This window comes from Styela clava, chromosome 14 (assembly GCF_964204865.1).
Source record: "Styela clava chromosome 14, kaStyClav1.hap1.2, whole genome shotgun sequence".
In the NCBI taxonomy this organism is placed as follows: Eukaryota; Metazoa; Chordata; class Ascidiacea; order Stolidobranchia; family Styelidae; genus Styela; species Styela clava.
The window spans coordinates 11,565,268-11,591,157 of NC_135263.1; the positions used below are offsets into that span (position 1 = coordinate 11,565,268).

Here is a 25,890-nt window from a genome sequence, read left to right on the forward strand (position 1 = left end):
GTATTGTTTGGGACTCCCACCACCAGTGAGGACTTCGATGCTTCCACCGACCCGCGCTTCACATTTTGAATATAACCCCTACAGTAGAATGTTTATAATAGAAAATCCACAAGCCGTGGTATGCATGAAGTTAAGAGACATCTTTTCCTCGTGGTCAACACGAAAATCAGATCTTAAAATAGCAAACCTGTCTCAAATAGTCATATTTATTTTTATGCTATACATCAGCAGACACAAGCTGAACCAGTGTAAAGACGTTTTCACTTTACACCATTCCTTAACTAAATTATATAAACACATCAGAATAGACAATGTTTTATTGCAAAATAACTAGCAGCTTTAATCTGAAGATAACATTATTTCAAGACAGAAAAGTATTCCTTTCCAAACTTTCCTCAAGTCAAAAAGCTCAAAATTGAGTAGCACCAGTTTACGATTGAATATGATCACTTCACTTTCGGACAGAGCAGTGTACCAAGTAAATTTCTACACTTTGAATAGATAGAAATGACTAGAATGCATTATTGGATTATCAAATTGCCTTGTAAAGTTTAAATAATAGGCAAGAGATCAGCCAGCATCAATATTATCAAATTGCTATACCTAGACTGCTGAAAAAACTATACTTTTTATCTTTAATTGCAACATAGATGAAAGTATATTTTTATACTCAAGGAAGCAAAGACTTTTTCGACAAACTGCAAAATATTCATTTCATTTTGTGTGTAAACATTTGAGAGAGTGTTAACATTCAGAAAAAGATTGGAAAGCAGAACATATTCCTTTATTCATATTTATTAATGGAGAATGAATAATGACCTTGTAAAAAATATAAAATGACCAGACGATGATAACACACAATGTGAAAAGATACAAAATGAGTTGTTGATGTCAGTTTTAAACTGGTTAAAGCAGACTACTAGGTACGAGAACCCATAAAATTCCCTATAATTTCAAACTTCAGGTGAAATATCATGGTGTACATAAAAAAATTACACATGAAATGCTGAAAAACAGGTCAGAAACTGCAGATATGATTCTTTGAACTCTCCACACAACCAGATAGTTGATGTATAATGAATGACTATAAAAAACATGCCCACTCTCTCATCTGTTCTGGTTTGCTGAAACAAATGAAGCTCACTGTTAAGATTGAAATTGTTTACTCGGTTCGTGACACTTTGGATTATTTGATAGAGTAATGTGAAATACTAAACGCCTAATTACCAAGCTAGCCAACATTAATTTGATAGCTCAAGTCAGACACTCCAGATATTTCATTTAACGTAAATTATTGAAAATTGGTACGTAGTTGAACCCCAGAAATTAATTCAAAATAAAAGAATTTGTATTGCATGTTCCTTTACATCTTAGACTCGTACTCCTGTATGAGTACCATTTACCGTACCAAAACGATGGATTCCTAGAATACCTACCTTTAATATTCAGATTCAATGCTGCTTGCTTAACTGAATCGTTCCCCTGAATATCAACAAGGTTGACCTAAAATTGTAGTGGATAAGTTATATGTTAACACTTGAAGTTTATTTTAAAGTACAATTAAGAGGAATTAGATTGGGGGCTGGTAACTAGATTGAATATGAGCTTCAGAAGCAAAGATGCATTAATATATATTATTTTAAATCAAGTTTCAAATTCTTACCAGAGCATTATGCTGGTATAATCAATAGAAGTAGAACTCAAAATTTTACTACTGTTACCTTCGTTAGATCTATCAGGCGTGTGTCATTATGTCTAAATCAACACACTTATTCTATGAAACTTAACTTTGTAAAACATTGAAACTGGGATATCATAATTATTGAAATGTTTAGGTATTTTAAATTGATGGATATACAAATTAATACACACAGTATTCTTTAAACAGAAAATTAATTTAGAAAACTTACCAATGGAAATGATTTTGAAAACTGTGGGTCAGTCATTGAATAATTTTCTGGAAAATTTCGAGCAGAACTGACTGGCATTGTTTTGAGCTTCGATGCAGCAGAATTAGAAAGGTTTGACGAAGACGAGTAAGCAGTAGAAAACGAGTTTGTGTTTGGATTGAAAGAGCTAGCCATTGACGAAAGTAACATTGGATTGAACCCACCACGGATTGATTCCAATTTAATATTAGACGCACCAGATGGTGAATATTGAAGTTTGGGTATTGGAACAGAACAAGGAGTTGAGGAACTCCGTTTCGTATTTTGCGGAAAAGTAGGAGACATTGGTGGAACGTTATGTATGTTTGCTAAATTATCTATGGCTGATTGTGCAATTTTAAAATTTGGGGTATTGGGAGACACAGTGGATTTCTCAATAGAGTGGTGCTGGTTAGAACGCGATCGCTGGCCAGAAAAGTTTGAACTAGATATAGACGGCACAGCAAAGTTTGGTATCGGTCTCATTGTGAGATTTTTTATGGCATGCTTATCATCGAATGTCACAGAATACACAGGCGCTGTTGACGTTGGTGGACATACTTTCTGCTTTGCTATTGAGGGCACTTTGTCAGGTTTCGATATTTTAGGGGGTGTGGGATTTTGAGAAGACCAAGAAGGCCCAATTGCTGTAGCTACACGTTTAGTACCAACATCTAATTTTGGGAAGCCACCCTTTGAAGCACTGCTGGGCGTTACAGCAGCGGATGAAATCTTAAATTTGAGTTTTTCGTCTTGTTTGGAGTTCTTAACACCTTTAGGCAAAACGTCATTAGGACTGAGACCCAATATTTTTGAAATAGCATCATAGTTTGATAAACCAGGGGATCCGTGGTAAACTGGATTTGCATGTGCCAGTTGGTTTTGATCCATCATAAATTTGATTATATCAGATGCATAACTTTCCATAGCCTGTGAGCTCATCGCAAGTGGAACATCAACAGCAGAGCTAAATGAGGAATCAAACGAACGATTGAAAGTCTTATCAGAGTATAATTTTTTATCAACCTTCTTAGTTGAACCAGGATTTAACATTGTTGCTGGAGGCATTTTTGTCTTCACAATTGAGCTTGTATTAGAGGCTTTCCAGCTGCTAGTGGAGACTTTTTCATTTGAAGGGGGTGCCTTCTTTTGTGTAGAGAGTGGACTTGAGGTAGGAGAATTTTCACTTTCTATCGACGCTACTAATTCAAAACCACCTCCTGATGTCAAATTTCCAATTTTTATTTTATCATTTGTGCTATATGTTGTTGAGTTGCGGGAACTAACAGCATTAACCGATGGTTTATAATTTTTCGAGTCATTTGTTTCATAAATAAGCTGCTTCTTGAATGACTTAGCAGTTGTGTCACTCTGTCCAGCAGAGTTATTTAACGTTCCGACATATTTTTGTCCAGAAGCGATATCAGCAGCTTTATTTGAGTCTTTGGCAGAACCAAGTACCTTTTTATAACTTCCAGCTAGAATAGAGGATAAAAGTAGAGAGTAAAAATTACGTTAAAATGAACCAAATGACCAAAGTTCAGAACAAATCATTTTTAGTTTATTGTAGAAATTAGCATTGCTGAAAAATAACATAGCATTTATGAGCAAATTAGCTGTGAGGAAATTGAGGCCACAATTTGCTCAATTCATTATGTGATTCAAAGTGAATTAAATAAAAACCAATATGAAATCATCATATTATTTAAAAACTAAATGATTGCATGAATAATAAAATTGAACCGAAATTCTTCAACTCTAAAATTCATCAGACATAATATTACACATGTTGTGGTTCACATAAAGCCAGTGTGTGCATTTGCACCAAGAACTAATAAGTGCTAGAAATTTGAACTTAGGGACTATTATATATAATGGTGAGTCACCAGTAACACATAAGAGGGCTAATAAAACATTCAAATCTAATATGAAAAAGCAAACCCCCATGACATAGACTGATTTCGCATGTGAAATTAGATTGCTCTCAATTTTAGTAGTTTCGAGAAAACAAAATTTTTCTCCCTCAGGGCATTTGTCAATATAAAAAAATAGGCAATCTTTTAGACGAGGAGATACACAAATCAACTAATATCAATCACAGTAAACTGTCTTACTATCTAACACATGGATTGGTTTAGTCTGCAGTAAACTTGACTTCTTTTTTATTCGATCCTTTCGCTTCAAACGATCTTTACGATGCGACACAATCATTGGCGAAACTGCTCCCTCATTGCTACTATGAATTAAAGGCTGGGGTTTGGTTATGATGCTCCCTGCTGACTTTTGAGTACTCTTTGAACAGTAAAAATTCTTCCTAGATATTTCTGTTTTGTTTAGCGCCCTGGAATTACTCTGTGTGGAATGCTGAAAATCATTGGCTACCTTCTTAACTTTATCTTCCCTTGTGGATTTGCGAATTTTATTTACTTTTTTACAAGGAGATACATCTCTCATCTCCTTTAAGCTTTTGCTATCTTTTGATTTTAAATGTTCACTATAAGATTTTTCTACTACTTGAATACACTTTTCTTTTTCATGCTCTCTACGTTTCTTTTTGTGCTTTTTCCACTGGTGATTTGGAGTATGCCTTATTTTTAATTTCCCAGATGACAGCTTGCTTCGTAAAAGAGACATACTATCTTTCGTGTCCGAACTAAGGTTGTTTTCTTTTTTACTAATAACCGTAACATGCTGTTTGCTTGCCTCTTCTTTTCTATTTTTTACACTTTCTGATAACGGAATATCACTATTGCCTTTCGATAATTTTCCTTTACTGATACCCTGCATGCTGTCTGTTTCCGATATATATGGAGAACCACCTGAAACATGATGCAAACCAGGTTACAGCTTTCTAATTTAAGTTACAAGACAGGGTTAAACGTGAAATAAACGCCCGTTTCGAAAGTCGAGCATAGTTTGTGTAGAATTGAATAATAGACCGTTCCTAACATGTGGTCGAGTATGTTATCAGTGGGACCCAATATACAAAAAAAATCACCAATAACTTGGTACACTTTCATAGTAAAAAATTTTCCAAAGAATTCAAACTCACTTTTCTTTTGTTTTGCGCTGAAAAAAAATCACATTGTTAAATTCATGTAGAAAGGAAATTAGATTACATAGTGAGAAAAAGGTAATGTAGCAGATAAACTATTCCAGTCATATATTATATACTATAAGTCATAGGAAATCAATAAAATAATGTTTGATTGAATTCAAATTTGAATATCTTGGAACCCAGACAATCAAGAACTCCTGTTTTATCAGAAATATATGTTGAAGTGAAATTGAATACTATTACTGAAAGAAATATACATAATACATATAAATAATTCAAAAAGAGAATTCTATTGTATGAAATCACAATATTATGAAATCACAATCACAAGTACTAAATAAATACCCACCTATTAAAAGTTAAATTATGATGAGCTGAACGACTCTCCTTGAACAATATCCTAGTTTGCATCCAAGGTTTTGGCCACAGTGGTTTGATCGTCGTTTCAAGAAATGCCTGTGTTTTCAAGTAATAGAGAGTAAGTTATTGAAGAGTTTTTCAGGTGGTTCTTAGATATTCAGAAATTTGAGTCACAAGAGCTGTGAAGTTTGAGTCATATTGTCATTTGTTATTGGACACGTCATGGACATAACGATCGTTTCAATATTATGTTGTTCTTGTTGTTTGACACAGAATAACACACCTAGTGGAAATATTAAAAAACCGTTTTCCTCTTCGAATACTGGACCAATTGCTTTGAAATTTTCAGTGGTTGAAGATAAAATTTTTCCCCAGAAGGCTATTACTTTTATTCATTTTAAATATTACTGTTAGCTCAGCGAGATTTGTTTTTGTTTGCTATGACGTCATTAAACGTTCTGCGGACATCGGACGCCATTTTGTGTCCTACTGTACTGCTTCGCTTGGTGTGAATATATTTGTAGACTGTGATCTGACAGTACGGTAAACCGTACTGTACTGCGAACAAACGTGTCCATATATTTGGGCATAGCTCTCTTGTTAAAAATTGGTTTTATAAGAGTTTGGAGCAGGAGTTGAGTCAAAACAACACTTGAACCTTAAGTCAGGAGAAGAGTTAAAAACTTTGCAATTCTCCAGTCAGGAATCAAAGTTTCTTTGAAATAGCTCAAGAGTTGGAATCAAATATTAATTTTCCCCAACTCCACAGCCGTGCAAGTCACCAATGTACTAATTCAAAAAACTTTTCTAATCAGAGTAATAAACTGCCAAGCCATATCAACCTCAGGCAGATGAGCCTGTATATCAGTGGTCGCCATCAGTTGTGACCCTCGAATGTTTCTTCTTTTAGTTGATAAAAACAAAAGTTGCCCACAAATTTATTTTACCTATGCACGGTTGTATGATGTAACAATGGCAGTTGTATGGAATTTATTTTATAGTAGATAGCTGAACGTGCCTCCAGTTAGTTGGTATTACCACACAAATAGAAGTCACAGGTGCATCCTAATTTTAAGTTTGATGTGGCAATTGTTATAGACGGAAATTAGTGCATGCTGACGGAAATACGCAATATTAGCCGAGTAGTTCATAATGAAGTTTGCCAATTAGTGTTGTATATTTTTCTATGTTAACAACCATTGGCAAACAAGAATACAGACTGCTATTAAAAGTATTCTTCCAGATAAAATATGACATGAAGTACTGAATTGTTGCTTTTAAATTTGAATGTACTCTAGCCAGAGTGTGAATTCCAATACACTTACTTTTAAATATTCCTCAGGATTTTGTTTCTCTCGGACCTTGAATCTTTCATACAAACTCATTTTAACAGTAACAACATCACAGAGCAATTTCCTAAAAATGATAATTACCAAATCATTGAAACAAAATATCAATTCCAAAGACTTCCGATTATGTTATTCCACAATGAATTTATCTAAAATCTATACTGACGTAAAAAACACTGTTGTAATTCTGATAAATTTATCCCAAATTCCTACCTAAGGTTATCATCCCACTTAAATTTTCTTCGTGGAGCGTAAGTACGTTTAACTTTTTCTCCTGCTGCCTCGGTACCATCTAATGTTCCACTTAAACTTTTCTCTTCGCATTCTTCATCCTCATCAGTAGAAGCGGCACATGCAGACTTATCAAAAAATTTATCAGATCTGAGAAAAAATAAATTATGTGAGTGATTAATAAAAATTATTCAAAAATGAAAATAAGAAAGAAATATGTGAAACTTACTTGGCATCACACTCCACAACATAAGCTTCAATTTGTGATGTCATAACAGCATCAACTGCTGCTTTCAGTTTTCCTATCGGACCTTTCAGCTGTTGATCCTGAATATAAAGTAACAATAGCCAATGAAATGACAATTGTAATTGCAATTGTAAATACCAAATTGGCTTTGAAAATTAAAAAAAAATTTAAATTGGCATCTGACATCTTAGCAGATATTACCCTGCATAATCTTCACATTTTATGGAAAATGATTATGTAAGAGGATTTTTAGAACCCTTGACTGCAAACGACTAAAAGATGACTACGGCACTGGACCCCAGACTCTAATTCGATCAAAATTTTACCTCTTCCTTACTACTTTAGGTGGTAGAAAAATTTATAGGAACTCTAGCTACCAACTGCGAGAAAACTAAATTTTAACTACAAAATATATGACATACATAATCTTTTTTTAATTTTATGCTTGATGATTTTAAGTTTCCATCAGGAATTACGACTTCGATTACCATGACTGAAATTTTGAACCCAAATTCCCAAAGAAACTAATACTAGAACGAGTTTGAGAATACAATCCGGCTCCAAATTCAATATGAATAAAACATGCAAGAATCAGACACCATAAACACAATTGTAAAAAAGATCGCATACACTATCATTAACTTGTAACTTCTTCACTCGTTTCAACAAAGTATCTTTTGAGCAAGGTAGATGTTGAGCAATGTGTTGATACATTCCTTGTCTTTCCTTGGTACGCAAACCCTGAGAAGATTCCTCGATACCGAGTAAGATACGATTAACATTGTTGTTAAAAAATTTCAGTTTGCCCTCTCCTTCTGCAGATTTAGCAATCTGTGATTTTTGAAAAAATTTGTAAATTGGAAATTTTTTTCCCTTTTATTTCTGGTTGTATATAAATAAAAATAGTGTATCCAAATTTATTTTGATAATAAAATTATTAAAACAATCAGAATATTTTTCAGAATATGCTTCACTTTTGAACTAACAAGGATCCACATAAAATTTCACTGCGACATAAATCAAAGACTTGGTAATCTAATAGTGTGGTTTTACCTTTTTCAGAGATTCAATTTTATCTCCGAGCATCTGTGGTAGATTTGGTGGCAGTTCATGATTTTCAGGTGAAGATGTTGTATTTTTCGATAAATCATTTGAAACATCAACCCCATTTTTCACTTCTTTTTCTGAGAGCGGAACATAGAAAAACAAACTTGCTAATTTATTGAAATGAATAATAAGTTCATTGTGTAACCTACAAACTATACATAAAATGCAGTTTTGATAACCATAATTGGTAAGAACACATTTTTTAATTCTTTTGATAATAGCTGGCTCACAATTCATTCATCTGTCTAATCCAGTGGTTCCCAACCTTTTATATCTCGTGGCCCCCTTACGAAGGATTTTAGCACTCATGGCCCCACTGCTCATCATTCCAGTGGTATCCATAGTGTTACTTTGATTTGTAGATTCCATATACCATTATGTTCAAACAATTCATGCCTAACAAAGGGAAACCTCCCTGTAAAATCAGTTTTGCGCCTGGCATGGTGGCCCCTCTCGGCGAGCCACTGACCACCTGGTTGGGAACCACTGGTCTAATCATTTTAAAATACTTATCAAGAAAAATTAAGAATATAGTTTTAACAGGCAACCATAAGCCTTGTTATAATAAACCACATAATTTTTTATATCAATACACATCGATAATATTCCAAAATCAAAAGCAAGCCAATTTTAAACGTTCCATTAAAACATGAAACAATGAATGATAACACCTGTTTCTTATGAATCTAGTCAAATGTAAAATGTAAGGTTTAAAATAACAGATTCCATTGGGAATAACTTTGACATTTTATAATTTATTCATTACGCTTACCTGTAATAAAATCATCATTACTTAAACCGATGTTCATCAAATTTCTAGTTGCTTGTTTTGCTACTTGAGCTAAGTCTTTGTTACCCAAGCGAATCAGCTGTACATGAAATATTAAACTTGAAGGTATATTGAAAAAGTACTATAATTAGGTATATACAGTGAGAGCTATATTTGAAAAAATTATCATTTCGGTCAGTTAAAATGTAGCATGGTAACCGGAAAACTTTGAAAAATACTTTTATTCAATTTCCAGAATTCACTTTTTTTAATGAGACTCAAATCTCCCAAATCTAGAATGTATTCAATATTCCGCATTCAAAATTTTTTCAAACGACATTATATAGACTAACCTCAGCGGAATTTTTTCTGTTTTGCGAAACAATGTTCTGATGCACTGCAAAAATAAGAGAAACAAATTTAATGAAATTATTGTTTATAGGAATGGAGAGGCAAAATACCGCTGTATAAAAACATATATCTTACTATATTACCAGTTTATACGAGTAATTTATTAAGATACATTATAGTTTGTATGTGAATGTATTGTTTGATAAATTTTAAAAAAACTTCTACTCATATGCATAAACAACTGGAAATTGATATTCCAAAACATTTTATCAAGAACAGTTTTGGTAAAATTGACCATCAAGATAGTAAGAGCAAAAGGGATAAGATTATGGTAGCAACACCTATTTCAAAAATAGAGATTCAATTACCAGGACTTCCAGCCACGGAAGCACTCATCATTTGTTGAGCTTTAGCTTTTGCTACTAATTTCTGTGCGAGTGAGGTAGGTTTCTTTATTTTCTTACTGCAAGTAACAAAAAAAAAATCATATATTTAAATATTTATTGATAGTTTATTTCATATGAAGTGCTTTGAACAACTAATCTTTTTAAATATTGTTCTACAGATTAGGTGACTGTATTAGACCATCCAACAAATTTTTTACAAATCAAAGGAGAGATAAAAAGAATAATAATGAAAGAATAATAATATTTCTAAACTCTTGGGACAATATACTTGATCGCGCGTGTTCAGCATATTTTGTAGAATATCGGGTACCTGTAGTGTGTGTACCAGGTAGGGGTTAGGCCATAATTTTATTCCGATTCCCCATATTTTAGTTCTATTACGAGTTCGGGAATGTCTGTGTTTGCCAAGTGAATTTACCCACTGCCCATAGGTTTCAGTCCCTTTACACAACTTGATGTATAGTAGGCAAAGAAAGTTAGTTACCTCCATATTAGTACACACACTTCTGGATCACAGCATAACGGATTTCTCCATAAATAATACATACTTTTATACAGGAATTCCAAAATGATGGGAGCATATAAAACACTGACTTAGAAAACCAGCAAAAATTTTCAACCAAGTTTTGATGCCAAACTCATTTAGCATCACTATATTATGCAGAGTACAGTTACCTTTTTTCAAATAATGTATAGGCAAATTCGAACCTCTTTTTTAATCCTGTAACTTTGTCTTTTCCATTTATGGATATTTTCCGTTTTTTCTTGCCGTCAAGATCTTTAACAGGTTTCAACTTTTTCTGTAAAGCATGAAGAGTGTAATAAACTGGGTATCACGAACAGTCTTTTCTAGGTGTTAGTGATTTTAAAACAAAGTCAGGCGCTCCATAAGTATGTGTACCAATGTTTTTGTTAGTCCAAACAATCCCACATAAAATTCTAAACTGAATACATAATACAAGCTAAAGATAGTAATAAACTGATAATTTTATTTATGGTATCAAGTTGGATTTTCTATATATCTTAATCTCTACTTTTGTAACATTTCCCATCATCGAAAAAAAACATGGATATGACATACCTTTCTCTTTTTCGTTTCGATTGAACCAATATCTTTAAATTCATTTTCACTTTCATCAGTTTCAAGCAAATTAGCATGACGTTTTTTCTTTTTCTTTTTAGTAATGTGATGAGAAAGAGGCATTGTGTCATCTGAGGATGAGTTCTCTGGAATAAACATTAAATGTAAGTTAAAAAGAATAGCAGATATCTTATTGTCTGCTGTGGAATAGAGAAGCATAAAAAGTTACAAGGCTTTGAGTGAAGCTAATTATACAACATTTGTCTGAAATAACCTCAGGGATGTCCTAATCGAATATCCGGATAAACTTGAAATTAGTTACCATACTCCATTACTAAAAATCAAGTTTTAAGAATATTTTTAAAAATATACTGATTTGTAAATATTTTTCGTTGAATATGACTTAATTTACGATATAATTCATATGTTATATTCGATAACACTACTTCAGAATCATTCAGTTTAGATCATACCTGCCTGATTTATTTGATGAATGTAACTAACCATTAAATAATAACGAAGGACAGAAAATGATTTTTTCTTAATTGTATCTATCTCGATTGGGTTAAAACTTATAGATCTTCATTTTGAGAATTTGAATGTCATAATACCGCAGTTCAAATATTTTTTATTCTGGTTTTCATTATTAAGTTTTATTCACACTATCAATGACACGAATATTATTGGTATATATACCATGATACCATGCAATTACAAAATAAATCTAATCAACAGAGAAACCTAGTTATTTCTTGATTTCGTAATTAGTATTTGTTTACCTGCATCAGATTGATCTGAAACAGCTCGGAAATTCAATTGTCCAGTGTTGATATAAAATCCACCATGCTGTGTTGTAAGAGTTGCAGGAACAATTTCATCATACTAAAACAAAAGTAAACTAAATTTACGACATTTTACGGCATAAATTTTTCTCCATAACATATTTTCATAACTGACATCGGGGATGTCCAAATTAAATGGAATATTTTAAAAAGTCATATTTGATATAGCAAATATAAGATTAAGAAGAATTGAGAATATATTTTATTAAAAATCTATCTTCATAAGCAATTGACATCTGATGGTCAGATATGAAACAAGACATCAGTTAACCAAAAAATGTAAAAAACAGGAAATCAATAGAAAAAAAATGTTCATCCAAATTTTTAACTATTCTGCGTTACCAAATTGAATTTCTATCAATTTCTGTTCCTGCAAATTTCTATATTTAACGTGATACAATTCAAAACATATTTGATATTTCATGTTCAAAATCACTGTTTTAGAATATATTCAAGATGGTAAATTTTGACCATCCCTGGCTTACATTTACATATATAATATTTAAAAAGTAATCAGCAATTCCATAAATTAGTTAAAAATTTGGTAAAAAATTTTATCTTGCCCAATTGAAATATTGAACTGCAGAAAGTGTAGGACATATCTTGAAGTTTTTAAAAACGGATGAGAAGGTACAATTACAGCTCAAAATAATTGTTTTTTCTTCAACGGAATAATTGATGATTTTCTGCCCAATTTCCTTCAGTTTTGTAACATAAACTCTCAGGCTATTTATGTTACCTTAAAATGTATTTGTTCAACCAAAGTATGTGTTAGGTTTTACCTCTGATATCTGTGCTTAATATAAATATTGCACTGTACACCATTGGCAACACTGGGCTAAACAGAGCTGATGGGAATTTGCCTTGTGTTGTCACTCCGTGACGCCTTTTTAACTTTATTTTAATTATCTGATATATTTCAATAACTATTTGCCTCAAAAACTGAGACATTAATTTGGGGATAGGGCCCAATAATTTACCAATTTGGCAGTTGATAGTTGCTTGTTGTTCTTTCGCAGCACTTCAAGAGATCTCGTCACTCCGTGACGTCACGGAGTGACATAAGTATGTCATTTTTGAAAAATATTATTTTTTTGTACGCGAAGTACTATAATATTGGGTTTGAACTGTTAATTCTTCCACTTTTCCCTCTACTTACTTTGGATCTTACCCACAATGAAACTTGAATGACATGATTGAATGGCAATGGCAACTTTTTTAAAACTATCGATGACCAAAATATTTGACCTAACATGTGCCGGTTTTGAACAATATGAACGAACTTATTGTAGACTACAATTGAAAAAATAGGTAATCTGTTGGAATGGCAGAATAAATATGGCAAAATGCATCGTTTTGCAATATAATTCGACTATTTTGTAAAAAGCATAAGTGAATTCAAATAATTCACAAACAATATAAATCTCAAGTTTTAACATCGACATCTGGATTTTCGTTTATATCCATTTATCGGGTATTAACTCATAGGATGCGAAAAATCATGAAATGTGAAAGAAATATGATATGTTTGTCAAAAATTGAAGATACTTCCAATTAGAAAACGCCAGTACGTCACTCATTGTCACCAATAATTTTTTTTACGTGCCAACTATATCATAAAGCTGGAAAAAGCAAAAATGATGCAATGACGAGTTTTTGCAGGGACATATTTATCACTGTCTTCTTGTTCTGAATATGCAGACTAAGAGTACTATGTTTGGGGCCCACTGCTTCTATGTGTGCTTTGCAAGCAGATGCAAGTACTACCTAACAAGAGAGACTTCAACGCAAAAGAAAATGCTTTTCTATGGTTAATAAATTAGATATCCAAATAACAAAAATCGTTGCATGGTGCAAAGATTCTTAAACTGAATTGCATTAACGGATCCTCCAGATTCTGTATTTTGAATTGCCCATACTTTATCAAGTCACTGCAATAAGATTCCAGATATATAGGAGTGGAATAATTATGTTTGTTTCATGTTGTCTGTGCAACATAGCTTTTTACTTACCTATATAGATTATTAAAGTTAGTGCACTCGTTTAGCATATTAATATGAGGGAGACACAAGCAGAACGACAAAAAAATATAATGTATCCCAATTTTTTGTTTAAATGTTTTGTAATTTCAAACAAATACCGGTAACCAATTTTGACCTAGTATAACTAATTGTTCAACATTCTTAATACCATTTTAATGATAAGGAATTTTTGTCACTCCGTGACGTCACGGAGTGACATGTGACTAGTTGGGCCGTATAATTGGGCTGCTTCCTGAAAAATGTTTGGTGTACAATAGATTTTGCATAAATGTAGAGATTAATATCTCTAGAATACAGAAACAAGTTATTATAATTGATATGTCACGAAGCTTTTGACGAAATTTGGTTGATATATCGCAGTCATTTTATGCATTCAACTTTTTGTCACTCCGTGACATCACTTGTTTTGTCTCGTCGTTTGAAAAATATTTGGTTGAAAGTGAAAAGTGAATTATGGTAAATACATCAGTGTTACTGCTACCAATTGGCCGTACTAAAAATAGCAAACCACCAAGACCTTGATATAGTAAAATTGATTAAATGTGTGAAATGTCACTCCGTGACATTTGTGGAATTGCTGTAATGTATTTATTCACATATACAGTAACAATATCTGATATGGTCGCACATCCTCCACAGTTGTTATCAAAATTCATCATATTTAAAAATTAAACCCAAAAGTAAAATTTGACGTCAACAGCAGTGAGAAGAAAAGCACGAAAAATGGGAAAATTTAGTACAAATATATTTGATATGGGAAAAACATTGAACTATTATACATTATGTCTGTCTGTATCAATTAAATGAAATTGTTACTGTATCTAGTCATTCTTACATTAGTTTGGTTTACAAAATGTGGAGTGTATTTGCTCACTGGATTTTACATGCAGGTGTAAAAATATGTACAGTTTGTTTAGCGTCATTTACTTTTGGAATGTCAATTTATATGCCAAATGCATTGTGTTTTGTTACACCTTTCCTTTTCATTATATCGTGGTTTATTGTACAGATGTAGTCAGAAGATCCAAATGTCCATACTGTCGGTATAATTTCAGTGAATATTAACTACATCTACCTGAACTAGGAATGCGAACATTCATGAACCAATTTAATTTCCTGAACAGAGCCATCTGTACCTAATTATTGTAATTTTATTACCGGTAAATATATTTTGTTTTTTACAGCTCACATATTGTTATGTACATATTAAAAAAAAAGATCGACACTATTTAGACTGAGCAGTTTTTCTAGTGAAACTTTTATTCAAAAATAGTTAGGTAAAGATAAATAGATTATTTTATATTTTCTCAGAAAATTCCTCCTCAGATTTCAAATATTTTAAAAAACCCTCCCAACTTGCATTTGGGCAAAAATTATTTAACCTGAAACCATGTCATGATATATTTATGTAAGTTGGGATATAACTATAACACATCAGGTTTTAAAAAAAACTTCAAAAGGGTCATCCTAACATCCTTACAGAGTTCATAATAATTTGAGATAATCATTCACCTTCATGCATTATTGATCATGATTAGGTGTTCTGCAACATTGCTGGGCTTTTCCTAACCATGTAGTTTGATTTTTATAATATGGTGCCTCACAGCAATGTGAAAATTAGCTATTTATGGTCTTCATTTTAAAATTTGCTTCGAGGGTTTTTTGACAAAATTGTTGGAATTGAGGGGACTGGTTATCAATACACATCTGGCGTCACTTTGAGAGACAAAGTGAGCAATAACAAATTGGTCGAAAGTCCCCAATCGGCCTGTTTTGATTTTACAACCTGTATTATGATCTATGCCAGGGCTACTCAACTGGCGGACTGCGGTCCGAATCCGGACCTTTCGGGTATTCGATTCGGACCGTGCATAATCTTTATTTTGGATCCTTAGCCTCACTTTTGAAGTTTCCTTTCATAAAATCACTTTCATAGTTTTACAAATATATATGAAAAGAACTATAACGCCATAACAAACAATCTTGATTAGCTAATAATCATTAGTCGGCCGAGGAATTGCGTGTTCAAGGATGCCGAAATATAATTTCTGGAAAGTCCGGACCCAAATATTTTCGAAGTTTTGTAAGCGGACCTTCGGTAAAAATAGTTGAGTAGGCTAGCCCTGATCTATGCCATTTACCATACAATCATTAGCGAAATAAGCCTAATAGAATTGCTGAAAACTTCATTTTCTTTCTATGTGAATTTTTGTCAAAACCGAATATGTGAAAATTGCAAGATTGAGTTGGCTTGGGGATTAGCACCAATAAACCAATTGGAGTCTATGAACTATAATCAGGGAGTATTACTCAATGCAGCAACTCAGAATCATCGAAAGAGCGGAATATTATTTCTTTATCTAAACCAGGGTTCTCCAAACCCAATGTAATTGTTAATAGGTAGCCTACTCTTCACTGTCTCCAGACATTTATAGATCGCTTGTGTGCACCCAAAATTGCTGTAATAATAAGTCACGTGTACTGCGAATTAAGTTGTAGTTGAAGCTTCTACTGAGGTGAAAATATGACTTTTTGAAGAGTTTCCAAACCAAGGTTTTCACATTATTATTCTGTATTACAATGTTATCAGTATTACAATTTTTTGAGGCAGATTTGAAGGTATGGAAAGATAATTATTAAACTCAATTTAATGCTCCCCCTGAAAAGGCAAAAGTAACCCCTGGAGATACCAGATCTGGAACCCCTGATTTAAACTGAGTTTTGATATGTGAATAAACCCATGTATTGGTATCAGAATGAAACTGAAGAAATGACCATTGCGTTCTACTATGCAACAATTGTCAATTAGTCAAAACTTACCAGTAGTCTTAAATCACGTAGCTATAATTATTGACATAACACTTCCTTACCGCTTCTGAATCATCAACAAACGGATCATTTTCATCATATCCATATCCTGCACCAACTAAATCCCTGACTTTATCTTTTCTTTTATGTTTATGTCCTGCCGCAGTCGCTCCATATTTTATTTCAAAATATTTTGCCATTGCTTCGGCTTCATTCCTTTCTTTTTCTTCTTCTTCTTCCAACAGATTCTGGCACATTATATCATTTTCACCCTTCGATTTTTTTTCCTACAAAACAAATATCGAAGCTTAGTAAAACTTGTAAAAAAGTTTGCAAATGACTGTTTCAACTGAAATCAATATGTCATACCAAATGAATTGTTATTTGAATCAATTTAAAATTTTTTATATATCTGATAATCAATGTTCCCTCTAATTTTTTGTAGTATGTGAGCGCAGAAATTTTGGTGTGTGCGCACTTTTTTGGAAATTACTAATATTTGTGCAAAAAACAATGAAGAAATTTTGGCGTTCTAACCAGGTAATAAGTGGGCCAACAACAAACTTTCTCAACCTGCCAACCGAGAACATTGTTACATTACATCGAAATACGTCTGTGCGCAGTAAATCTATGCGTGTGCGCAGCCTCTGAAAGCTGTGTGCGCGTGCACACGTTAGAGGGAACACTGCTGATAATCTACATTTTTGATTATACAAATAATTTCGAATAATTTTTTTTTCAAATTCTCATTTTCAGCAATTAAAATTACACAGTATGACCAAAAATGGCCTCAGTAATTTCTGAAATTGTGCATTCCCAAACTAACACTGATTGAATTTACGTAGACTTCCATGTGCTTTTTACTAACACAATTTACAATATATATCAGACATTTCATAAATGAAAAATATTATTTTAAAAGGTATTAGAAGTAATAAATTATTCTGCTTTGGCCATTTCTGGACCATATTTTATTAAACTAGTCTGAAACTTTTCTCTTTGATCCAGTCATATACCAGTAAGTAAATTCCTGAAATTACTAAGATATAGCAAAATATAATTTTTCAGACGATAAATTGACACGGTTTTATGTTTCAGTGTAAAAAATTTCATTACAAGTTGAAGAATTGAATTAAAAATTGAAATCATTCATAGAAATTGAAAATGCTGTTTCAAATTTCAAATTCATTTTTATTTGTGAGAATTCGATCATCAAATTGCATAGGCGATCATATACAAATTTAACATATCATTTTGAACAGAAAGTACGGAATAAAATTACAAATAAGCTAACACCAAAATTCCAATTCAACATTCAAATTGAAGAAATCGCACACAATTAATTAGTTTCAAATTTTAGAAATTAACTTTATTAATTTCGTTCTCAATTTTAGTTACATAAATGCAGAATAATAACGAATAAAAACACAAGGACCCACCTTTAATGTTGTACGCACAAGATCAATGTATGAGTATTCAGGGCAAGTTGTTCCAGTAGAGTCAGGTAAATCCAGTTCAAATCGTAGCGTCGGCTTTTTCTTCTTCTTATTTTTCTTTTCTCCAGGCAACTTTGCATCTATTGAATCCATCCTCCTTGTACTCCGTTATATGAAATACAGAAAACTTAACAACCTGACTAAAATCCAGAGCTTATTCAGACAGCAAATAACTATCGCTTTCACATTTTCAACTTTATACCATCTAAAGAATATAAGACAGAAATGAATAACGATTTTCTTTTTTTGATTATTGAAAAAGATACTACTTGTTCAACCATGAAAGGAGCATACAGTTAAATTTGCATGTACCATAAACATAAATTCAGTTTTATAAAAATTGCTGCAACTAATAAATATTCCACCATAACCAACCAAGATTGCACAAAAATGATAAAATAAAAAGAAGGCGTTCCAATAGATAGATAAAACTAAAAGAAAACAATCCCTTTCTAACCACAGAATATAAAATAGAAATTTCTATTTTTGTAAATAGTTTGAAAGAGTTCTACATTTGTGAATTCTACATCTTTTTAGATCTGTATTCTGTGACTTTTGAACATCACTGTACTCATTGCAAAAAAATGATAATTTCAGACAATATATTCCACAAAAAAGTTATACTTTTGATATCAAGGATTGATATTCAATTACGATAAGTGGAAATTTACAACAAAATATGTTGCACGCATCAAAGGATCATTTTTATACACTGTATGGGTAATTCAATTTGTTTCTGGCAAACCTTATTTGTGACACTCACACAAACAGGTCTACAAGTCAATATATGAAGAAGTTGTTATCGTCTCAAATTTTGATATAGGTAGTCATTAAAACTATGCTTATAACAAATGCATAACAGCTTTGGCAGTTCAGTTTCATATCGAGATGATTCAAGGCCCAAGGTCTGCAACAACAAAATTATATCTTCCATGACTACTAAATTGTAAAAATAATGTGAATGAGCTAAAGGTGAAATGGCAAGGTGAACAGATATGAACAACACACTTGAAAATAATCAATACTTAACCTCATTTGGATAAACTTAAATCTCTTGAAATAAAATCAATAACTGGCACAAAATTTTAAACTTTTATGGTAACCACTTTGATAACTTATAAGCATATAACAAGAAAATCTAGCATGAAAGATGAGAAAAGCTACGATAACTTGTTATTTAGTGCTAGTTTCTATTAGTGCCAACTGCCAAAACCCTCAATTAACACTTTGAGCAAGTACAACAAGAACAGAAAAAATTTAGTGTTACAGCACCAGCATTTACTAGAATTCGAATATGAATACCCAAGTTCAAAACACACCTACTAGCGTGACACTCTGAGTCTGGTTGATCACACTTTAAAATGACAAAGTTAATCAATAAGAGAAATGAAAAAGACCTATGCAATGACTAGAAGTATTAAATACAGAACTATAATAAAGGCATATAACACGATGAAAATATGGCATATTATTGGGAAATTCTCCTCACGAAATAGGCATGGTAAATCATACATAATGATGAAGATTCAACTTCTGGTACTTAAGAGAATAGCGAATTAGAATATCGCCCTTGCGGTTTGTTACAATTTCAAGTGATACTTGCATGAATCTTCCACACAGAATAATGACAAAAAGTATTTCAAGATCTTGTTTTAAAACGAATGTAAAGAAACACATCATTACACACACAATTCACCAAATAAATTATAGTAAACTAATATAACTGAAGTAACTGACGAAAAAAATACAAATCAGGCACTTGTGTTGACTTGTCAATAATGAAAAGGAGATACCAAGAAGAATTATTTCAAAATGATTGAAACATGCATTCATGGCCTGATTCGGAAATATTCCAAAATATTAGAAACATCCGTTCATGCCCTTATTAACCTCAAAATTTTTTATAAAACTCAAAGTTAAACAAAAAAAATTCAGAATACAACATTTTATGCATGCTGATTATGATGGATCGCCAAAAATATTTGAAATAAATATATTAGATTGCAACAAATGAATGAAGACGAAGTAGGCAGTATTTGACAATGTTTTATTAACATGCAATAAACAAATCTCGAGTCATTAAATAAATTGTACCATAGAGTTACTGAAAATGACAGTAATTATAATGGAAAGTTTCCTAAATCTGTTCCAGATCCATTTTCTTCAATCGAAGCAGTAGATGTTCCTGAAGCGCCTGCTACTTCCTTGGTAGACACAAGTATTTGTGATGATCCCGATATATCCCGCCCATTACCATTTGTCACAAATCTTGGCTTAAATATTATTGCTACTCTTACAGAATTTGTCATTCTCAATGGCCCGTTGAACTTGAAACAAGGCACCTCTGCAGGATGGTCAAGATCATGGGATAAAAAGTTGTAATGAAGATTAACTTCATGACGCTCCATAGGCTGCGATTGTTGAAACATAACAGCAAAATTCATTGGTGTAGGACTGAATTTTGGAGGACCAGCACGAGGTGGGGATTGTTGTGGTATCAGATTTGATGACGATTGCAAAGTTCCAAATTTATTTTGTCTGTCACCGCTTTCAATTCGCATGAAATACTCTTCAGGAGCAAATTTAATGGATGACTCACATAGTAACCTAACTATCTTTTCTTTTTTTACCTGATATAAAGAAACATCAACAACGACATGGTGTTTTATAGGCCTTAAAGGTGTGACCGTCATTACCAGAGGGACACTCTTCTCCATCATTGATGTTGTCGGAGTAAACACATATCCCAAATTTGGTAACACTGTGGACTTATTGCTGCTTGAGCTACGTGGATTTTTTTTTTCGCCCCGAATTCGTATTTGCCAGTATTGTTCTGGCGGAGATAAAACAGGATGATTCACACATGGCACACCAACTGAATTTTCATAAAATGTTTCACCATTTGTATCAACAGTTAGAAAATAGCACCACAATCGATGAGTATAATTCCTTGGACGGAAATTGGAATCCGAGAAAGAATTACTATGAACATCGGTAGCTATTGATCGAAATCTATGAGCATTAGCTAACATAGGAGTGAGTATTTGTTTGTATGTTTGGCAAAAAGTGGATATTTCTATTTCATAAAGTTGCTCAGGTAGCATCATCGGCATTCGAATCAGACATAAGAGAGATTGTAGTTGTTCAGTGGATAAGTCGTACTGAGCGGTAACCCATCGAACAACAGCACCAAATATAGTTTTTTCCCAAAGAACGACTAGATCATCACGAGCAAGAAGAGTGACAAGGAAATCATGTTCAAGTCGAAGAAAATCCTCAGAGCTTACAACCTCATCCATTTTGGTAACGACAACATCAACACAAGCATTTTGTAAAACTCCATGGCCGCTTACTTGAGCATATGATAGCCATCTCAATGCTCCAGTGACGCTTCCATCCTTCACAGTTTTATTCATGTACTGCTCGAACTTATTTTTTAGTGGTTGAACATTATATTTATCAGCTAGCATAAGCAATGGTAATGCAGATGTAATATCAACTTCAATATCGCCACAGTATAAAAATCTTAAAAAGCTTTCAAAAATTGGGACACATTCTTCACATTCTTGAATTTCAAGTTCATTATGATCTCCATCCCATCTTTGTGAGCACATTGTCCGAAATACATCACTCATGAGTCCAAGCACAAATTTATGAGCATAGTACCTTGTTTCCCCAAGTTTTAGAGTCACATCGCTCATCTCAGGATTATTAAAATATTTTGACATTGAAGTAATGATTCCTTCTGAGCTGGTCATAGATGATTGGTTAGATGGGGTTAGCTGTTTTCTGGTGTCCTCCATATTGCTTTTGTCACAGTCACACCACATAATCATGAGCAATTACCGACAACTAGCAATCAACAACAGAATATATAAGTAAAATATAAGTTATGCAATCCAATGAAAAATGCGCGGCGGTGTGGCTCAACTGGCTAAGCGTTAGGAATACGCTCGCCACCGCACCTCTAATTACTCTGCGTGGGTTCGCAGGTTCAAATCCCATGCAGGGATGATTATGTGCGAGAGGATTGCTGGACTCCTCGCCATCGTTGGGTGGTTCACGTAACCGCTGGTAGGTTACGGCTTCCTCCACCACCAAGTCCATGCTTCCAAAAACAAAACCATATACGGTAACTAATCCCATACCCGACTTGGAATGGTAACCGGACGAGAGGCCGTGGTTCGCCATATGGATAAGCCGTCTTATCGGCTTTTCTCTCCCCCGGGATAAATATGTAAATCCTATCCTATCCAGTCTGCTTCATCCATTAATCTGACCAACTTTAATCCTATACAGAATGTTACCTTAATACCGGTACCAGAACTAAATAGAAATTGTAAATTGATGGTTTGATTAACATAATACAGTAATAGATACAGGAATACAGTAATAGCTAATAGGTCTTGCTTGATCTATCGACAGTTCTGTATTTTCCATACTACCCAAGGTTGAAGGTGCTAAGCGCTTTGTCAGTTTTCCTAGTATTCTGTTTATTGCTGATTGCTGTACAGTTGTGTGTATTTTATTTGCCTCAAAATGTAGCAGTATCTGCATAATAATTAAACAGTGTAAGAGCCAACAGCCAGATAGTAAAAATAATGCAGTACCTACCGGTAGTGAAAATACCGGTACCGGTAGCCACCTAGGTAAAGCTAGCGGCCACTTCCAGCGGACAGTTACCAATTTTTCCAAATTTGAACCCGCCATGTTCCACGACAGTTGTCGCGAATTCACTTAATTGCGCCTACATGGATGCACAAAAATTAGGCGATTCTTCCTTTTAGAAACTGACGACAGACCTGAAACATAATAAAAAACAAAAATGATTGAAACAACACATTTTTTCCTCGATAAATTATTGCTCAGAAACTCATTTATCGACAAAATCTAAAATTTAATTGAGTTGCAGCGTGATTTATGCAAGAAATAATTTTTTCTCATCCAATTCATTAATACAGTGAATTTGATGAAGATATATAAAACATATACTAAATTTTAAAACAATTCCACTATGCGGAAAGTTAGGAAATACCCCCCAATTTAAGGAAAATTTTTAAGAAATTGTCAATATAACTCAGTTAAAGCGTAATTTATGCAGGAAATAATATTTTCTCATCCAATTCATTAATACAGTGTATTTGGTGGACAAATATAAAAAACATATTGAAATTTAAAAAAAATCCACCGTGCGGAAAGTAGAAAAATTCCCCCCAGTTTAAGAAAAAAATATAGAAAATCTCCAATTTAACTCAGTTAAAGCGTAATTTAGGTAAGAAGGAATTTTTTCTCATCCAATTCATTATTGCAATGTGTTTGGTGGACAAATATAAAATAGATATCAAAATTTAAAAAAAATCCACCGTGCGGAAAGTAGGGAAATTCCCCTCAATTCAATGAAAATATTTGAGAAATCGTCTATCCAACTCAGTTAAAGCATAATTTATGCAAGAAAGAATATTTTCTCATCCAATTCATTGATACAATGTATTTGGTTGACAGATATAAAATACATATTAAAATTTAAAAAAATCCACCGTGCGGAAAGTAGGGAAATTCCCCCCAATTTAATAGAAATATTTGGGAAATCGTCTATCCAACTCAGTTAAAAAATAATTTATGCAAGAAAGAATATTTTCTCATCCAATTCATTAATGCAGTGTATTTGGTGGACAAATATAAAATACATATTAAAATTTAAAAAAAATCCACAGTGCGGAAAGTAGGGAAATTCCCCTCAATTGAAGAAAAAAATATAAGAAATCGTCAATTTGACTCAGTTAAAGCGTAATTCAGGTAAGAAGGAGTTTTTTCTCATCCAATTCATTAATGCAGTGTTTTTTTGGACAAATATAAAATACATATTAAAATTTAAAAAAATTCCACCGTGCGGAAAGTAGGGAATTCCCCCTCAATTAAAAAATATATATAAGAAATCGTCAATTTGACTCAGTTAAAGCGTAATTTAGGTAAGAAGGATTTTTTTCTCATCCAATTCATTAATGCAGTGTGTTTGGTGGACAAATATAAAATACATATTTAAAGTTAAAAAAAATCCACCATGCGGAAAGTAGGGAAATTCGGTACTCTCGAAATATGGACACAAAGATGACGCACAACCTGAATATAAAAGGTGTACCAGGATAGGTTCAGATTTAGAATCTAGATTGTACGCTTTTGGGAGTGCAGGGAATAAACCCATTTATGCAAAAAATAATTTTTTCTCATCCAATTTATTAATACAGTGTATTTGATGGATATATATAAAATATATATTAAAATTTAAAAAAAATCCACCGTGCGGAAAGTAGGGAAATTCCCCCCAATTTGATGAAAATGTTCGAGAAATCGTCTATTTAACTCAGTTAAAGCGTAATTTATCCAAGAAAGAATATTTTCTCATCCAATTCATTAATACGGTGTATTTGGTGGACAGATATAAAATACATATTAAAATTTAAAAAAAATCCACCGTGCGGAAAGTAGGGAAATTCCCCCCAATTTAATGGAAATATTTAAGAAATCATCTATCCAACTCAGTTAAAGCATAATTTATGCAAGAAAGAATTTTTTCTCATCCAATTCATTAATACGGTGTATTTGGTGGACAAATATAAAATACATATTAAAATTTAAAAAAAATCCACCGTGCGGAAAGTAGGGAAATTCCCCCCAATTTAATGGAAATATTTGAGAAATCGTCTATTTAACTCAGTTAAAGCGTAATTTATCCAAGAAAGAATATTTTCTCATCCAATTCATTAATACGGTGTATTTGGTGGACAAATATAAAATACATATTAAAATTTAAAAAAAATCCACCGTGCGGAAAGTAGGGAAATTCCCCTCAATTTATTGAAAATATTTAAGAAATCGCCTATCCAACTCAGTTAAAAAATAATTTATGCCAGAAAGAATATTCTCTCATCCAATTCATTAATAGAGTGTATTTGGTGGACAAATATAAAATACCTATTAAAATTTAAAAAAAATTCACTGTGCGGAAAGTAGGGAAATTCCCCTTAATTGAAGAAAAAAATTTAAGAAAATCGTCAATTTGACTCAGTTAAAGCGTAATTTAGGTAAGAAGGAGTTTTTTCTCATCCAATTCATTAATGCAGTGTTTTTGGTGGACAAATATAAAATACATATTAAAATTTAAAAAAAATCCACCGTGCGGAAAATAGGGAAATTCCCCCCAATTGAAGAAAAAAATATAAGAAATCGTCAATTTAACTCAATTAAAGCGTAATTTAGGTAAGAAGGAATTTTTTCTCATCTAATTCATTAATGCAGTGTGTTTGGTGGACAAATATAAAATACTTATTAAAATTAAAAAAAAATCCACCGTGCGGAAAGTAGGGAATTCCCGCTCAATTAAAAAATATATATAAGAAATCGTCAATTTGACTCAGTTAAAGCGTAATTTAGGTAAGAAGGATTTTTTTCTCATCCAATTCATTAATGCAGTGTGTTTGGTGGACAAATATAAAATACATATTTAAAGTTAAAAAAAATCCACCATGCGGAAAGTAGGGAAATTCGGTACTCTCGAAATATGGACACAAAGATGACGCACAACCTGAATATAAAAGGTGTACCAGGATAGGTTCAGATTTAGAATCTAGATTGTACGCTTTTGGGAGCGCAGGGAATAAATGACCGTCTCACTGCTACTGTTCCCGACAGACAACTCAATAACAATTCTACCTCTACATGATTCCAAATGGGATATAAAAGTATAATTTATTCAATCACAAGCAATTAAATAATTTTTATAATTCGTTTGTATTACGTTATGGATAGTTATATTG

The 25,890-nt window shown here is 32.7% G+C and overlaps 2 protein-coding genes across 2 annotated transcripts; both read right to left on the minus strand.

Moving 5' to 3' along the window:
- Window positions 1–299: 299 nt before the first annotated feature.
- On the minus strand, window positions 300–18,287 carry LOC120340979 (uncharacterized). Its single transcript, XM_039409387.2, has 18 exons — window positions 18,020–18,287; window positions 16,643–16,867; window positions 11,668–11,770; window positions 10,889–11,034; window positions 10,516–10,607; window positions 9,769–9,863; window positions 9,403–9,446; window positions 9,053–9,149; window positions 8,227–8,357; window positions 7,804–8,004; window positions 7,156–7,253; window positions 6,909–7,076; window positions 6,672–6,762; window positions 5,336–5,442; window positions 4,981–4,997; window positions 1,911–3,406; window positions 1,437–1,503; window positions 300–1,124 (listed from the first exon to the last, which is right to left on the minus strand). The coding sequence occupies exons 1-18, from the start codon at window positions 18,167–18,169 to the stop codon at window positions 1,108–1,110; spliced, it is 3,345 nt and encodes a 1,114-aa protein (XP_039265321.2). The 5' UTR covers window positions 18,170–18,287; the 3' UTR covers window positions 300–1,107.
- On the minus strand, window positions 18,281–22,187 carry LOC120340990 (galectin-3-binding protein-like). Its single transcript, XM_039409402.2, has one exon. The coding sequence runs from the start codon at window positions 21,910–21,912 to the stop codon at window positions 20,197–20,199; it is 1,716 nt and encodes a 571-aa protein (XP_039265336.2). The 5' UTR covers window positions 21,913–22,187; the 3' UTR covers window positions 18,281–20,196.
- Between the last annotated feature and the right edge of the window lie 3,703 nt (window positions 22,188–25,890).

Bases quoted from the DNA above. Each gene is read 5' to 3' on its own strand.
- LOC120340990 (XM_039409402.2), bottom strand. From the start codon at position 21,912: ATGATTATGTGGTGTGACTGTGACAAAAGCAATATGGAGGACACCAGA.
- LOC120340979 (XM_039409387.2), bottom strand. From the start codon at position 18,169: ATGGATTCAATAGATGCAAAGTTGCCTGGAGAAAAGAAAAATAAGAAG. The intron at 11,771-16,642 runs GTAAGGAAGTGT...CTTTTGTTTTAG, and splicing joins TTGTTGATGATTCAGAAGCG to TATGATGAAATTGTTCCTGC. The intron at 9,447-9,768 runs GTAATTGAATCT...TTATTTTTGCAG, and splicing joins TTCCGTGGCTGGAAGTCCTG to TGCATCAGAACATTGTTTCG.